The sequence below is a fragment of the Girardinichthys multiradiatus genome, chromosome 4 (genome assembly GCF_021462225.1).
Source record: "Girardinichthys multiradiatus isolate DD_20200921_A chromosome 4, DD_fGirMul_XY1, whole genome shotgun sequence".
NCBI lineage: Eukaryota > Metazoa > Chordata > Actinopteri > Cyprinodontiformes > Goodeidae > Girardinichthys > Girardinichthys multiradiatus.
Genome location: NC_061797.1, coordinates 48,727,449 through 48,744,016, shown reverse-complemented (window position 1 = coordinate 48,744,016; position 16,568 = coordinate 48,727,449). Strand labels below are relative to the sequence as shown.

Sequence of the window (16,568 nt, the reverse complement as noted above, 5' to 3'; positions counted from 1 at the left end):
GAAGGAAGATAGGATCAGTTACTGTAGGAGCGGACAAAGGAACCGATGATGAAGCCAGGGACATGAAGTCTTTCAGGAGAAATATGAAGCAAAGCTCTGAGGAGGTCCCAGCTATTGTATAAGGGTCAGATTGCTCCAATCCTACGTTCTGCTGACGCTGGACTTAACCTCGTTAGCAGCTAATCCTCTTCAGGGGCACATTAACAGCTTTACCATGCAGCAATGGTATCATCCTGCAGCTCAGAGCTGCAAACAAGAGCCAGAAGCAGTTTTTACAAACACCAACCGGAAACCACTTCATTCACTTCATATCTGCTTCTTCTTCGGTTCTTCTTCTTCGGACAATATGTAGCCCCAAAACTATAAGATCTGCCCCCCATTCTACTTTTAGAACCTCTCGGAACCACCAGTAAACCTGAGTCTAAGAACGAAGGGTTCTGTTTGGAATATAGGCATTTAATTGCATTTTAGGACCTCCTGACAGTAAAGACTTACAATAGTCCACCCTTCAAGTAACAAATGCATGGACTAGTTTTTATTCTTTGCCATTTTAAGGAGTAATTAAAAGTTTAGTAATTATACTGGTGAGATGGATGTTGTTTTTTCAGCTTCAGAGCTAGAAGCATAATGAACAATAATCCTGCATTATTGAATCTATCTGCTGCTTCTCCACATCCGTTCTGACATCTGGGTCTGAAAGCAGTTTCTAATGATTTGGACATACATCTCATTTTACCTACATGTCCCCATCTGTTATTCTCAGCTTTTATGCAGCCTGAGGACTGAAGTTCAGCTGGGGGGAGGTTCTGAAAGTGTAATCTGAGCCCCTGCTCTGTCTGGTTCTGTCCTTCAGCTCCCCTGTAATCCTGTCAGCTCTGTAATCCTCCCACTGCGCTCAGATCTCTGCAAGTCTTTCCTCACCTCAGCTCTGTGGAATGCTGCTGGAAACCATCTGAACCATTCAGGTAGGACAAAACATCTCTAAAGATCTAACATGTAACCCTAATTCCCAACCCAGCCACCAGACCTACTCCTTCAAACCCCAAATATCTAACCTAAACCTAAACTTGGGAACAGAACGTTTTGAAGATAAGACACCATGGCAGGTATGGAGAAATCAGACTCCAGAGGTGACAGGTTCTGGTTGCAGAACTGAGGCTGTACTCCAGCTGATTTATAGACCTGCTCTCAGATCAGTCAGCGGTGACGTTAGTGTTTAGGTTATCTGAAGCTGGCAAGGTGGAACCGTTTAACTTTGGGGTAAACAGGAAGCATTCAGATGAGTTAGTTTGGTAATAAAGTTTGGAACAGACAGTGGTTAATTAGGTCAACAGGTCATGTTCGGTTTTATCTAAATGTGAAGGATTGAAATGAGCTTGTAGTATGAAGGTCCAACAGGTCTTGGTTCTGAAGTCCAAAGATGTGATCAGACAACATTTTTGAATTCATTAACATTAAAACAGAGTATGTTTAAAATCCAGGACACAGCACAAGTCTGACCTGCAGTCTTAGGAGGTAGTTCTGGACCAGATGAATGATGAGCTCATTCTAAACCAATTCTTTCAGCAGAACATGGGTCACTTAGCTGCAGTCAGAACCGGTGCTGTATAATAAACATTAGCAGTTTCCTGAACCATGGGCGGGTTCACAAACCTCTTATTCCCAAAGAGCTCAGTTGGAGAGGATTAAACTGTTGTTGGTTAACCAACTTATTAACTGAACGGGTAAACTCTGAATAACCAGTTAGTTCTCTCTGGTTAACGCATCTCACTAACTGATCATTATTAAGTTCTGAACCAGTTCTCTGTCACATGTTTCATGTTGACCCATAATGAACTAACGAGTCAAAATGAGCAGAAGGCTCAGTGAGAGACGACCTGCTCAGCTTCACGACTGGTTAAACGGATAACACACACACTGGAGAGGGAAAGTGACAAACTGGGCACCAGTTTAAATGTTTTTATTGGTGTCCAGTGGCCTCCTGGGGAGGATTAGGGTCATGATCCGTCAGTTCTGATTGGGTCAGACACTCAGTCAGACGTGATCGAAACAACCATTAAGCACAGAACAGCGAAGCAGAGGAGGTAAGCTGAGAGGAGATAAAGCTAATTATTCCATCTGTTTTCATACCTGGACTCACTTCCATCGGTGCTACTCACTCACCTGGAGGACCGGAGCAACACTCAGACCCAGAGGAGGATTTCCATCAGCCCAGACACCAGGATCTTCATAATGATTCAGTGTTGCCCAGTTCTGATCTGAAACTAGAACCTTTTATGGAAAGGTCTAAAAGATGCAGGACACCAGGCCCCATGAGGACCAGAGTTGTAGACCCATACAGGACACTGGTCTTCTGAGGACCAGAGACTGAGATCACCTGGTCTGGGACTCATCAGACCAGGCAGGTGTTCCTACACTTTTGACCTCTGACCCACTGAACCACTGAACCATCTTTGTGGGACCTGATTGGAAAATGTCAACATCCATTTACTTCAAAGATGGATGTATCAGGTCGCATGTTGTTGAGTAATTCATGAGGGGTCCTCCGGACCCAACTTGGTTACATTTTTTCCACTTAAGGAGGTTAAAAAGTTTGAATGAGGCAGAGTAATTAGTTTCAGAGACTGTGTGTTCCTCTTTTCCAGGATGTTGAGCTGGGTGGTTAAAGTTGTTCCCCAGCCTCCTGAACTTCCTTCCAAAAACACTGAGGATCCCAAAGAAGGAAAACCAGATGCTGCTCCGCCCCCTGCTGCTACTGCCCCACCCCCTGCACATGTAAGCCACGCCCTCATGTGGTCACATATTTTTGGTCTTTGTCTTTATTTTTGGTGCATTCAGACCTGCTGCAGACTAAACCAAAGTCCATAAATTGTTCTCATTTTGATTAGTGCCAAAATGAGACTCTTAATGTTTCCAACTTCTCTTTAATCTATATTCCAGGTTTTCTTTTATAATTATGGAGCATTTAGCGAAGATACTGAGAATGATCAAATGTGTGGAAGCTTCTAAATCACAGACGAACAATGAAAACAACAGAAATCAGCCAGTGTGAACCAATTTGTTCAGAACTTTTGCAGAATTTTAAATAATGAGTTTTCCAGTCGAGGATTAAAAGTAAACTGCTGCAGCAAAACATTTTGCTGCTCTAGTTTTCCAAACTCACTGTGCTGCTACAGGAAAACCTTACAGCCTGAAAACATGCAGGTTTAGTTTCTGTCCATCTGCGTTTTTTGTCTTAGATGTTGAACAGGATGAGATGTTCAGTGCTGCAGTAGGAACATGGCTTCTCATTCAAATGTGTGCTTTTGTGTTTTAAACAGGAGAAGAAGGTGACGTTTGAAGATGAGAGTAAAAAGGATGGTAAGATCCCTAAAGAGTTCCATGGAAACTGACTCAGTTTGCTACTGTCCACTAAATGTTCCTCCCGTTTGATCGACAGCTGCGAAACCAAAGCAGGACGCTGAGGCAGCTGCAGGGAACGGGTGAGTCCAGACTTCTCTTCTGAGCATCACACGGGTCTGTTTCACCTCAGCGGATCTATGAGCTCATCTGAGAATATTTAACAAAAAACTGTGCAGCTGACTAAATTAAACTGTTTATTCTGCTTCTATGAATTTACTCAAACGGATTGTGAATGAAGAGGCTGAAGTCTGGTTTTGTTTTCTCGTCCTCAGTCCAGCTCCAGGCATGCTGACATGGATCAGCAGCGCTCTGCCTCAGCCAACACTCCCAGCCAACCAGAACCGAGTCAACTCCACTGCCAAGGTAAGGAGAAAGTACTGACCTAGGATCTGATTCTGGACAAAACATTATCCCTGGGTTCAGAATCTGGAGCAGGGGTGTCCAAACCTTTTGAAATGTGGGCCAAAGTCGTCAAGTCAAAACTAAGTAAATAACCAAAAACATATAACAATTAAAATAAAATTCATATCACAAAAAATTAGATTGGAATTTTTTACCAGCTTAACAATAAACTAAGCGTGCTAAATTTGAATAAAAAATAAAGTAGTCTGATTTTTAGTAGTAGCAGATCCAAAATGTAAAACGCGTTTTGAACATTCGCCTTATTAAAAGGAAAGCATCCAGACTGCTGATTTGGAATGGATAAAAAGTTTAGTCAATTCTCAGCAAGACCAAGAGGATTTGGGTCAAATTTGTTGTATTTAGCCAAGTTTAATGAATGAATTAAAAGCAGATTTGGGTGAACCAAAGTCGGCTTTTACATAAAAGCCGCTGGATACTTTCTATGCAATTAAAGTGTAAAATGTGTGGTTATTGAAAGACAAAGGCTGTCTGTTGTATCTATCTATATCATGTTCCCTTGTAAGAAGATTTTAATTGGTCGGTAATAATATCGTTCTAAATAAAAACAAAAAGTCTCCATCTGCAAACAGGCCAAATTTGGCCAAATTCTTGAGTCAGAGCCCACAAAAAATCAGTTCAGGGTCCACAAAGGGACCATGGACCGCACTTTGGACAACCCTAATATAGAGAAAATGTTGCTCCAGAATTATTCTGGAGAAAGCACTGTTCTGGGATCAGATCATAGACAATAATACAGACGTAAGCTTCAGATTCTAGAGAAAACACTGACCTGGGATCAGATTCTGCTAAATTCTACAGATGTAGGATCAGGTTCTGGAGAAAACACAGACCCAGGGTCCGGTTCTGTGGGCTCCTTCACTGCTTCAACACTGGCTGTAAATATAGTAATTTTTGTGAAGCAGTGAAGGTGCTGAGTAGGTTTATCTGTGTAAGAACTGGGTTCGTTTTTTTTTTTTTATTCTGGTGCTGCTCAACAGCTGGATGATCCAGAATCTTCTCCTGATGTTTGTCTTTTCCTCTCTCACATCTGCCAGCAGGAGGAAGGTGCAGGAGCCAGGTAAACACACCTAAATGTGAAACCAGATCAAAGATGAGTACATCTGAACAGAACCCAACAGCAGTGTTGGGTTCTGGTTCACACAACCATAATATGCAGTGAGTTTGGTCCTAGCAGATGTGTTAGTCTGGGCTGCACATGTTCAGAATGAGGTTAAAAACAGGAACATTCAATAAATGTAGAAGAACCCAAAATGTGGGACTGCAGTTAGGTAAACTGATGTTCTTCTCTGTTCTGTCTCACCGTGGACCACAGCAAGCCCGATGATGAGTGAGTAACCTGCCAAATACTGAGCTGCTTTATAAGTCAATAGCTGCCGGGATGCCAGATAGCGAGCTAGTCGGATCTTTGGTGCCCTCTGGTGTTTTCTGTGGACCTTCTGAGAATGAATGACCAGAGTTTCCTCCACAGGAAAAAGATGATGGACTGGATTTCGCAGGGTTTGGAGAAAGTTGTTCCTCAGCCTGATCTGAAGAGCAAAGATTCAATGACAACTGAGCAGCAGCTTCAGGTACATTCATGTTTCCTTTCTCTCACATTAATCACGTCAGCAGAAGATATCTTCAGTTTTTTGGGTTCTGGTTAGAAGGTTCTATAGCTGCCATGAACCATCTGTCCAGACAGAAACATTCTTCTCATTTTAACCCAACATATCCAGGAATCTGACTGATGAGGCTTTTAGTGTAAGGATGGGAAGAATTGGGAGCTGGAAAGCTGTAAAAAACTTTAAAAAGCTAAACTCAGACTGATCTGCTTCTTCTGTCCAACTCACTGTGATCATCAGACTGAACGTCACACAAACTGCTCACACACACGTCCTCACATTCAGATCTCCAACACTCCCGCTGGAGGTTCCTCATTCTCTCCAGTAAGCATAAAGTCTAACCTTTGTGACAAGGTCCATGTTCAGCTCCAGCTCCAGGTCCACACTGCTTATTTATTCCTGTTGCTGAACTTGATGGATGTGTTTCTTACCTGTTTTCTCTCCTGCTCAGGTGCAGAAAACAGCAGCTCCAGCAGGTGAGAACACATCTCAATGTTCCTGCAGTTGAACAGCAGCTCAAAGTTGATGTTTCAACGCTTTCCCATGTTTCACCTGCAGAACTCCAGAATACTGGGAAGGAGCCAGATCCAACGGACCAGACAACTCCACCCAGGTCAGAGTTATGGTTGCTTGACTGGTTGAGTGGTTGGTTATTTGATCAATTGTTTGGTTAGTTGGTTGGTTGGCGTTTTGATAGGCTGGTTGGTTGGTTTTGATTAATTGGTTGGTTGGTTGGTTTTGTTTGTTGCTTAATTGGTTGGTTTATTGGTAAATGGGTTGATTACATGGTTGTGGGGTTAGCTTTTTGGTTGGTTCACTGGGTGGGGGTTTGGTTGATTGGTTGTTTTTGATTCAATTCAATTCAATTTAGTTTATTTATATAGCGCCAATTCACAACACATGTCGTCTCAAGGCACTTCACAACAGTCAGGTTCATACATTCCTATTAATCCTAACCATTTAACAGTGCAGTCAGTTAGTTATTTATTCAAATTGGATAAAAAGTTTTTCTGTCTAAGGAAACCCAGCAGATTGCATCCAGTCAGTGACTTGCAGCATTCACTCCTCCTGGATGAGCATGATTAATGGTTGGTTGTTTTGGTTGGTTGGTTGGTTAGGTGGTTGGTTAACCTATTGACTGGCTGATTGATTGGGTGGTTGCTTAATTAGTTACTTGAAATGTTGATTAGTTGGTTGTTGTTTTTTATGGTTGATTAATTAGGTAGTCAGTTGGTTGAGTAGTTTGTTAGTTGGTTGATTGACCTGACTGGTTGATTGGTTGATAGATTAATTGTTAGGTTAGTTGGTTGCTTTGCTTGTTGTTTGGTTGGTTGATTGATTAAGTTCCTTGGTTGGTAGAGTAGTTGGGGTTTTGCATGGTTGCTTGACAGGTTAAGTGGTTGGTTAGTTGATCAATTGTTTGGTTAGTTGGATGGTTGGCTCTTTGATTGGGTGGTTGTTTTGGTTGGTTGGTTGGTTGTTTTAGATTAATTAGCTGGTTGGTTAGTTTTAATGGTTGATTAATTGGTTGTTTTATTGGTTAATTGGTTGATTACATGGTTGTGTGGTTAACCTTTTGGTTGGTTTACTGGGTGGTTGGTTGATTGGTTGTTTTTGATTAATTGGTTGGTTGTTTGGTTGTTTTGCTGGTTTGTTTTGTTCGTTGTTTAATTGGTTGGTCTATTGGTTAATGGGTGGATTAGATGGTTGTTTAGTTAACTTTGCGGTTGGTTCACTGGGTGGTTAGTTGGTGTTTTTGATTAACTGGTTGGTTTTGTTGGTTGGTTGCTTGGTGGTTTTTGATTAATTTATTGGTTGACTGGTTGTTTGGTTGGCTTTGTGGTTGGTTCAGTGGGTGATTGGTTGATTGGTTCTTAGCTGGTTGATTGATGAGCAAAATTCAGCAGTGGTGTTACTTTTCAGAGAAATTCAGAAGAACATTCATGCTGAAGATCTAAAATGTTGTTCTATCTAAATCATGTATCGGTCTGCCAGCATGATGGAGTGGATCAAACATGGCATTGTGAAGGTGGTTCCTCAGCCAGAGACCCTCCCAAAGACAGATGGAACCAACAAATCTGAAACTCAACCTCCACCCAAAGGTACCTTTAGTCCTGGTTCTGATGATGGTTAAAGTGGTATCATGGAGGTTATTGGGAGGGAATGAAAGCTCTACTGACATATTTGTCCTTCTTTTGGAACACCATAGCTCCCCCTGCAGCACCTCCTCCGGCCACCAGACCAGCCTCAGAGACAGAGTGAGTTACATGTTGTTGATGTTAGGCTCAACCATCTCAAACAGATTTATCAAGATTTTTCTCTTCCCACAGTTACTGTTGAACCCTTTACCTTTCTGTTGGTCAGGTTTTAGAACTGGATGTTTGATTTTTACTTTTAGGAAAGTAGATAATTCTCTAAGAAACATGCTGATACCACCATAGATGTTGCCAAGCCTGTAGGGGGCAGTTTGTCTGTAACAGCAGACTGAGCTAAGACGTAAAGCATAACTTCAGAGTGAAACAACTGTGAATTCTTTCAATCCTTTTTCTGTTTGTCCATAAATCTCCTTAGTTCTGCAAAGGAAGCAGAGCAGCAGCCAAAGTAGGTGGAAATATTTAGCATTTAAAAATCACAACTGCTAAAACCTTAAGATCTTAGAGCTGTGGCAATCTAAGGGCGATGAAAAGCCTGATTACAGTCTCGTCTCTATGCTAGCAGAAATTATCTAATTTGCATGATTCCATGAGTCCCTTTACACAAACCCAACTGTCAGACTTGAATCAACCTTAGAAACAGATCAGGGTCTGTGGTGGTGCTCACAGCACTGGTCTGATGGTGTTCCGTCTCTTCATTTAGGAGGAGACAGGCGGTAGACACTATCTCAGCAGAAGGATCCTCTGATCTGTAGGGGATGAATATATGTTTACTGTAATCTTTATACTGTAAGAACAGATGCTGACAGGATTCAGTCCAGTCTGTTGGTCTGCAGCTTTCTGTTGGTCTGCAGCTTAGAAACTGGTTGAAGTTTAAAACCTGTCTGGCCTGCAGGCCTGTTCAAAGGCTTCTTCTAAAACCTGACCACAGACTGCAGTCAGACTGATGATCAGACATGGAAAGTTCAACCGGTCCCTCACTGTAATCTGGTCTCTGAAGTCCAGTATCACACATGTCGACCCCACATACATCTGGAGACCGTGTGCTTGATGCTTACTGCTGATCTCTGAACAGTTCAGAAATGTATTGTTGTTTGCAGCATGATGGGCTGGATCATCAGCGGGATTGGACGTATGTTGCCTCAGCCCATCCCAAAGCTGGTGAGTGGTCCGTCTCTTTAAAACTCATTGTATATCCAGCAGGGGTCAGCTGACCTTTACTGAGGATCTGATTTGTCTCCTTCGTGCAGGATGCAGGAAATGACGAAGCACAGATCAGTAAGTACCACCTTTACCTCACTGTAATACACTCAAATCAGTGTCCAAATCACATGTCAGTCTAATGATTAAACCTGACCCTGCTCAGGTGGTTCAGTTCAGATCAATCTACCTGCCCAGGTCCAGACTGTTGGGTTTGTTTCCTCACAATGTGGACAGATGGTGTCCTACCTCCTAGAGCAGTCCATTGTGGAGCAGCACCAAATCACTGCAGTTAGGACCATTTGTTCTGCATATGTGGTCCTACTGCCCACAGAATCAGTCTAATAGAGAAGACTGACAGGATCTCCAGGGTCAGAATGCTTTTACCTGAAAACAATTTGGTGTGAGTGCAGAAAGCTGCAGGGTTATTGGCATCAATGTACAGAACCACCCTGCTGAAATTGTTTAAATAACCCCTCAGTTCTGACTGCAGGCAGGAAACTACAGAAAATTAAGGCAATGTCTTATTTTTCATCACAGACAAGGTTCCCATTGGAGTTTGTGCTTCACAGATTCTGGGCTGATTTACATGAGGTTCTCCTGGGAAGGAACCAGTACAAACCTGAGTGTGAAAAGCCTGTAAGATGTCCTATTCTTTTTACAACATGGTGTTGGTTAGACCACAAAAATCTCAACCCCTCCCCTTTCCTCAGGGAGTCGCTCAGAACATTAAAAATGAAACATGTTGCTGCTTATAAATGTAGGCAGAAACATACATGCAGCTGAACAGCCGGGTTTCCTGCTGCAGTCTTGTCCAGGTACTTCATGTCAGTCTGAGGTTATGTTTGAACTCAAGCACAGATGAGCTGATTGGTTGATTAATTGGTTGGTTGATGGGGTTGGTGTCAGAAGTGAGGCGGACTCTAACCGAGCTGCTCTTCTCCTTCTGTTTCAGGGGGGAAAGTCGGCCTGAGCCCTTTAAAATAAAAGGAGAAGGAGGTGCAGGGAAGAGTCGCTCACACTCATGCTGATAGCAGCAGACACATGACCGCCGGACTGACGCGGTCAGTCGTCTAGTGCTCACAGGAAGGCTTTCACAGCTTTGGAGCTTAATGTGCTTTGGTTTGACTTCCCAGACTGAAGAAAAGGTGCCTGAGACGAGGGCAGCCTGACTTTAGACGATATTCAGCCCGATATTCCTGAGGAGGATCAGTTATGACTGACTGGAGGAGCTTATCAATAACCTGCAGATAAACTGGTTTCAGTCCAGCTTGGGGATACTTTATACTGGGAGCTTGCAGCAGCAGGTCTGGAGTCCGGATGTTCAGTGCTCTACTTCAGCTTTTTGCTTTTTGGACGTTTTACAATGAAATATCAGCAGCCATCACACCACAACCAATGCAAGAAAATAAAGATTTGATCTGGAAAAATGAGAATGTTTTGGGTCTTTTTGTTCCACCATGACAGCACAGAGATCGATCAGTCAATCAATCAATCAATCAATCAATCAATCGATTGATCAATCAATCAATCAATCAATCTGCTGGTAATTTCAGCCATGAAACAAGAAGGACCTCTCTGGGAAAGGGACTGTTTTGGGTATTTTTTTGTCAATATGAGATCACAGAAATCCACCAGATTCACAATTCATCCGCCAATAACCAATCGGTTTAATCAATCAATCAATCGATAAGTTGAGCTGAAGCTCTTCAGTCTTGTGTCAGATGGGAAACTCCTGTGAACCCAGAGAAAGGTGTTGGAAACCAGGAAATAATGAGTTTGGGTCAAATTAATCTTCCTTTCAGATCAGTTGGAACGGTGATGCTGGGAAAAAACTACCATTGTAAAAGAAAGTACGCCCTCTGTCTGTTGTTATTTATTAACCACTGTAGACTGAATATGTCCATTACATCTCATGGCTAAAACATGCAGATGCTCAGGCTCTTCTCTTCAAACAGTGAATGTCCAAATTAATTTTCTTATGGCCTTTTCAGACCAGTTGGGCATTGTCCTTAATCAGCCCAGAAATGGTTGTTGTCCAGAAGTTCTGCCTAAACTTGGCTTAAACATAGACAGCAAAGTTAGCACGTTTGATCAACTCTAAAAGCCTCTCAGCCACATGCAGACATCAGAAGATCCTTTGTGTGAACGTCTTATCAGCAGAGGTTTGCGGTTTGGAGGGATTCACAATGATGAAGGAAGTGCAGTTTAGTTGCACACATAAACACATATCAACACATTAATCACAGCACCTCTGCCTTTCTTTGTGCATTTAGCCAGCACTGCTCAGAAGAAGACAGACCTGGTACTAGAAGACCTGGAGGAGGTGAAGGAGGAGCCACATGTACAGCACAGTCAGCAGCTGTCCATAAAGGAGGTGGGTCTGCTGTTGCTCTGCAGAAACTCTGCTTACTCACCAATCTCATTGCAAATTATTCAAATGCGTGTTAAACATCAGCTCTGGTTTTTAATGGGTTTAAGACTAGTATGGAGGTTAATATTTCCCACAGACCGTGACCCAGTGACATGGACACACAGATGATCAAGATCATGAAAAAGGCCAGATATGGTCTTGGTTATAGCAGTTACTTAGGTTCTAACACAAAACCAAAGACATTAGAAAGTTCACTGGGCCCAACATTGACTCTGAGGAATTCCTCAACAAAGTTGCGACTGCTGGATTATTTTCAGGTTTTCAGTGTCAACGTCTCGCCCAAGAAAATAGGTACAGCTGTCCGGCTGCTTAACAGGAATAATGAATCAGCCAATCATATGCATGAAACAGCAAGTCAATGCATTCAAGCATCAAGGCTTAGTGAAGATGACTTCCTATAGCTCAAAGCAAGCATCAGAACAACGAAGAAAAGGGATTTAGGAGTCTTTGGGAATAGCAGACAAGACAGGTAGGAGGGGTAGGCTGGATATAAGGTGGGATGGAGAGGTATGATTCTAATGTCGGAGTGATTTAAAGGAAATCTCTGTCGCTGGTTACAGACGGACGATGCAGAGACGCAGGTAGACCAGCTAACTCCTCTAATGGACAGCATCAAGAAGGAGGCCGGAGAGGCCGTCCCCGCTCACATGGAGGAAAGGTTAGCAGCTCCACAACTTCATCCTTCTCCCTCCATCTCCATGTGGTCCAGACCTTGTAGCTACAGCTACATGTTGGAACATCTCATTCAGTTTGATTTATACACTGATCAGCTACAGCAATTAAAACACCTGCCTGAGGACACCAGAACAACGCTGGTCTCTGAGCTTCTTTAGGAGTTCTGTTAGAACTATCTTCAGGTTGAATCAGGTTTACATGGAAGGTCCTGTTCATTAAAAAAGAGATCGATTAAGATTTTGGATTTTTAAATGCTGATGCTGTAAGTTTCCTGGTTTAGGTTGATGTTATCAGAATTTACTGGCAGAACCTCCCTCTGTAATATCAGAGAAATGTACTGGATCCACCAGTGAGTTTAACTCTGTCTGGATGCTGCATCTGGATGGTGGAATGACACCTCCTCCCTGTCTCAGGCTGCAGCAGGAGCGTCTGGAAGAAGCACGGGTTGCTGAGGAGATGGCCAGGAAGGCGGCAGAGGAGGCAGTCCGGCAGCTGGAGGTGGAGCATTCAGCGAAGATAGTCATAGAAACACTGCCAGAGTCCAACGAGCAGTAAGTCCCATTCTGAATCTGGGTCAGGAGTCTGTTTTCAGACCAATGATCTGAGTTCAGACTGAAACCAGAGAAACCATCAAGGATCTGACCAAAGTTTATGGTTGTCCACAGACTGCCCAACATCCTGGAGGAGGAAAATGAAGATGAGCCAGAGTAAGTCCACTGGAAGCTGCTGCAGATCCTGTTCTCTCTCGGGGTTCTGGTGGAGTCTTAGGTTTCTGCATTACTAAAAAGTCTAAACGTTCATAGAAAACTGTTTTGTTGCTGTCCTCCTCATAAAGAATCAGTTTTGATCCTCATTAGGGCATCGGGTCAGTCCAAGGCTGAAGCATTGCAGAGCGAGCAGATCCAGCCCCGGTCAGGATCTCTCTCTGCTGCAGCAGAACCACAGGTTGTTTATCAGGATATCAGAATTACAGAGAAGCTGTTGAACTGTAAAGAGAGTAAAGTGATGGAAACACAAACAGATCAGTAAAGGTGTTTTCCTCTTAGAACCTCACAGCATGACAGAGTCCATAATCAGGTTCCAATGTTCTTCTTCAGCAGCTGACCGATCTGCTCAGCAGGATCATGCAACACTCCTCCCAGTTTCCACAGTAAAGTTCCACAATTTAGCCATTTTAAGTGAGTTGATCTTTGTTTCTTAAAGAAAAGTTAGCATGGTCAACAGATGCATCATCATCCGCACACCTGGTGGTTGATGGGATGAAAAACTGTGCTGCAGAGGTTCTGACCTCCATCTCTCCTGCACCAGATCATCACTGACTGGGACTGAAATTTGTCGCTTTTGCATCTTCTTCACATGTTTTACTGGAGACCTTCCGGTATCATCTCCAGGATTAATTTCTGAATCACACCTTGATCTAAACATCCACAGCCCATAACTGTGTATCTTCAGACCACTGGAAACACCCTCCTGTTAGCTGAAAGCTTCATTGTTATGCCAGCTGTTATATAAACCCTTACCTTCAAATCAGCATCGTCAGCCAGGTGTTCCAAATGTTCAGTTTCCCTTTGTTTTTAGTTTCACTGCAGCTTTGTGCTCTCCTGCTCCTTCAGGCTGCAGAACCTGCAGGAGGACAGTGATGACAGCACTGACAATAAAAGCAAAAGTACTGAAGAGAAGCAAGCAGATGAGTAAGTTCAGCCACATTAGATGAAGGCTTGAACTCACAGTTAGGCTCTGGTAGATTCGGCTCAGCTTTCATGCTTTCTGTGAGGAGCATAGTAACCCATCACACTACTGCATACCTGCCTTGTTTCAAAGCATAGGAAGAAATGCTGCCTTAGTTCAGTAACGCTCCAGAACCACCTTCCTTTCTTCCTACCACATCAGCACACACAGTTTAAACACCAGATAAGCCGGGCTGCCACAGAACCTTTTAACATGTCAAAACTTTCTGCAGTTTGAGCATCGCAGCTCTCACACACCGTGTATGTACCACACGTGTGCACCACCGCTACAGCATTAACCGAACTACACCTTAAACATCACATTTTATTTTATTTTTATTTTCATCCAACCCTATGTAAGTTCTCCAGCTGAGCTGATAAAGATAAATTCAGCTCAGCATGCAGGATGCTTGATCTGACGGGCACCTAGCCTACATTTTATTAAATTAAGCTCATAATTATCGGACCACCTGGGGGTGCTCTTAGAGCATTAGAACTTTTATTCCCAGGTGTTCAGTTGATCCTTAAATAGAGACGTACCATCAAGGTGAAAGGTATTGTACTGATGCAGAACACTGGGAATTCCACACACTTCATCCCAATACACATGCACTGTTCAACCTGGGAGCGCACTGACAGAGTCACACATGCCTTGACAAAGCCAGGACTTGATGCTTCATTTCCTCATGTTTGGACCTACCTAACACATTTTCAAACCGGCAGCATATATGTCCACCGCCTGTAAGGTCAACTTTTAATGATGGTTCAGAGAGGGTGATACTGGTTGGCTGTGGTGCCGTCCAGTAACCACTTTTCCACAAAGTTGGCAGACTGGACTGATTCATATGATGCCCTTCCTCTTTTTGAAGCCAAACCATCTCTGTGTGAAAGATTACCCAGATGTTGCCACAAGCACTAAACAAGACAATGTCTTTGACATGCTAACAAACCGTTAGCTTGCTAGGAGGTTTGTTAGTTGCTTGGAACCAAGCTCAGCAACAGGTCCATTGTCTGAATGAATGAACAGCATGTTACCTTGACCTCAGAGAAGACATGGAGACCAGTACTCCTGGTCTTTTCAACCATTCGAAAGAATCAATCCCTAAACAGAAACTGCTTAATTAAAAGAAAACAATTTCAATATTACTGAAGACGATATGTATGAAATATACTTTAACCAGGGTCACCTTAATAATTCAGCGGTTCATCCATTTGTTACCTGGATCCAGTGATGGAAAATGGCCACTGTAGCCAGTTTGACCAGTGACTGTGATGTGTCAGGTCATGTTCTTTGTTCAGGTTGATGCTACTGTTGGACAGACCAAGTCAGCAAGTTTGTTTAGGTGTCTTTAGGAGTGGGCCTTCTTCATGCACTGGCAAGGTTCACAGCTCAGGATAGGGGTTCTTAACAGGAAAAGGGTGGCATGGTCCCTCAGGTCAGGAGGTGGGTCTTTGCTTCAGGAAGAGGAGTTGGATTGATGGTGTTCCTGAATCATGGCAGGATGGAACGGGAGATCAATAGATCAGAACTCCATCTGCAGTACCGACGGTGTTGCCGTGGTCTGTGGTGGTGAGCAAGGAGCTGAACTCAAAGTGAAGTTCTTGATTTATGGCTTCATTTATGTCCCAACCCTCACCTATGGTCCTAAAGATGCAATAAATAGTCCAGCTCTGCCTCTCAGTTTTTAGGATACGCTCCACTCAGTCTTACTTTCGTATCCTTCTCTCAGCCAATCAGGACTGAACTGAAGAGGTAGGTTAGGCCTTTTGATTTAATCTGAATACATGTGTATCACACATGTCCTTCTGGCCCTCACAGCTTTAACACCTCATAAACACAGAATGTCTTCGTTCAAATGAAAACTCAGAAAATGACCTCCAGCGCTGCAGTAACTGGGCCAGGCCTGTTAGTAGTGCTGCAATGCTGCCATAGACAAACACAAAGCAGAAGGCATGGAGCATTATGATAACGCTGGAGTTTTTCTATCATCTGTTTCCTTGAGAATGCAAGACTGGCATAATTAAAAAAGACTTTTACATTTTTACTAAACACTGATAGTCTTATTTACAGCCATGCTGATAGACAATCTCAGTCATGAATTAGTTTGGTCCCGAGTGAACCCTCCAAACAGTGGACATCCACAGGTGTCTTTGTACGGGTATTTCAGGACAGACAGTCACTGTCCACATGTAAAAGTGCTCCACCGATCAGAAGTGAAAACAGGGAGTGTCGACAAGCTGAACACAGGTGGCGAAAGACTGGACTCCAGGTTCACTATAACATCTATAAAGAGAGACTCCACATATACAATTACAACTGAAAAATGAGATCATCAGTAAAAACATTAACAATGCTCGTGCATTATTTGCCACGGTCGACAGGTTAACAAACCCTCCTGTAACTGTAGCATCTGAACTCCACTCTACCAGGGCCTGCAATGAATTTGCTAAATTCTTCACTGAAAAAACCCAAAAGATCAGAGAGGCAGTCAGAACATCCACATCAACTCCAGTACCAATGTTGTCTCCAACTAGAACTGAGTTTGACAAAATTTCCCAATTTCACCAAATAAACTACAAAATCTTAGAAGAAATCGTACAGCAACTAAGCTCTTCTTCCTGCTGTCTCGATCTTTTACCCACAGCTTTCCTTAAGAAAGCTTCGCCTGTAATAACATCTGATTTAACACAAATAATAAACATCTCTTTTGTCAGGTGTTTTCCTCCAGGCCCTAAAAACAGCAATTATCAAACCTCTATTGAAAAAGAGCAACTTGGACAAGCTGCTACTACAGAACTACAGGCCTATATCAAACCTCCCCTTCATCAGTAAGATTATTGAAAAAGCTGCGTTTCAACAGTTAAACAACTTCCTAACAATGACCAACCGCTTCGATGTCTTCCAGTCAGGCTTCCTGCTCACCACAGTACAGAGACTGCTCTTGTCAAGGTG

General features: G+C 43.0%; 1 protein-coding gene across 1 annotated transcript in view; it reads left to right on the top strand.

The window, feature by feature from the left end:
• The first annotated feature begins 790 nt into the window (after nucleotides 1-790).
• Nucleotides 791-16,568, top strand: part of cngb1a (cyclic nucleotide gated channel subunit beta 1a) — a 34,615-nt gene continuing 18,837 nt past the window's right edge. The window contains exons 1-18 of the mRNA XM_047362514.1: nucleotides 791-965; nucleotides 2,646-2,775; nucleotides 3,321-3,360; nucleotides 3,440-3,482; nucleotides 3,675-3,765; nucleotides 4,803-4,882; nucleotides 5,138-5,152; nucleotides 5,294-5,393; nucleotides 5,878-5,902; nucleotides 5,985-6,039; nucleotides 7,422-7,528; nucleotides 7,636-7,684; nucleotides 8,680-8,740; nucleotides 8,830-8,857; nucleotides 11,056-11,156; nucleotides 11,774-11,875; nucleotides 12,312-12,439; nucleotides 12,554-12,595. Coding sequence (XP_047218470.1) covers nucleotides 2,647-2,775; nucleotides 3,321-3,360; nucleotides 3,440-3,482; nucleotides 3,675-3,765; nucleotides 4,803-4,882; nucleotides 5,138-5,152; nucleotides 5,294-5,393; nucleotides 5,878-5,902; nucleotides 5,985-6,039; nucleotides 7,422-7,528; nucleotides 7,636-7,684; nucleotides 8,680-8,740; nucleotides 8,830-8,857; nucleotides 11,056-11,156; nucleotides 11,774-11,875; nucleotides 12,312-12,439; nucleotides 12,554-12,595 — 1,196 coding nt within the window. The 5' untranslated portion in view covers nucleotides 791-965; nucleotide 2,646. The remainder of the gene's footprint in view (nucleotides 966-2,645; nucleotides 2,776-3,320; nucleotides 3,361-3,439; nucleotides 3,483-3,674; nucleotides 3,766-4,802; nucleotides 4,883-5,137; nucleotides 5,153-5,293; nucleotides 5,394-5,877; nucleotides 5,903-5,984; nucleotides 6,040-7,421; nucleotides 7,529-7,635; nucleotides 7,685-8,679; nucleotides 8,741-8,829; nucleotides 8,858-11,055; nucleotides 11,157-11,773; nucleotides 11,876-12,311; nucleotides 12,440-12,553; nucleotides 12,596-16,568) is intronic.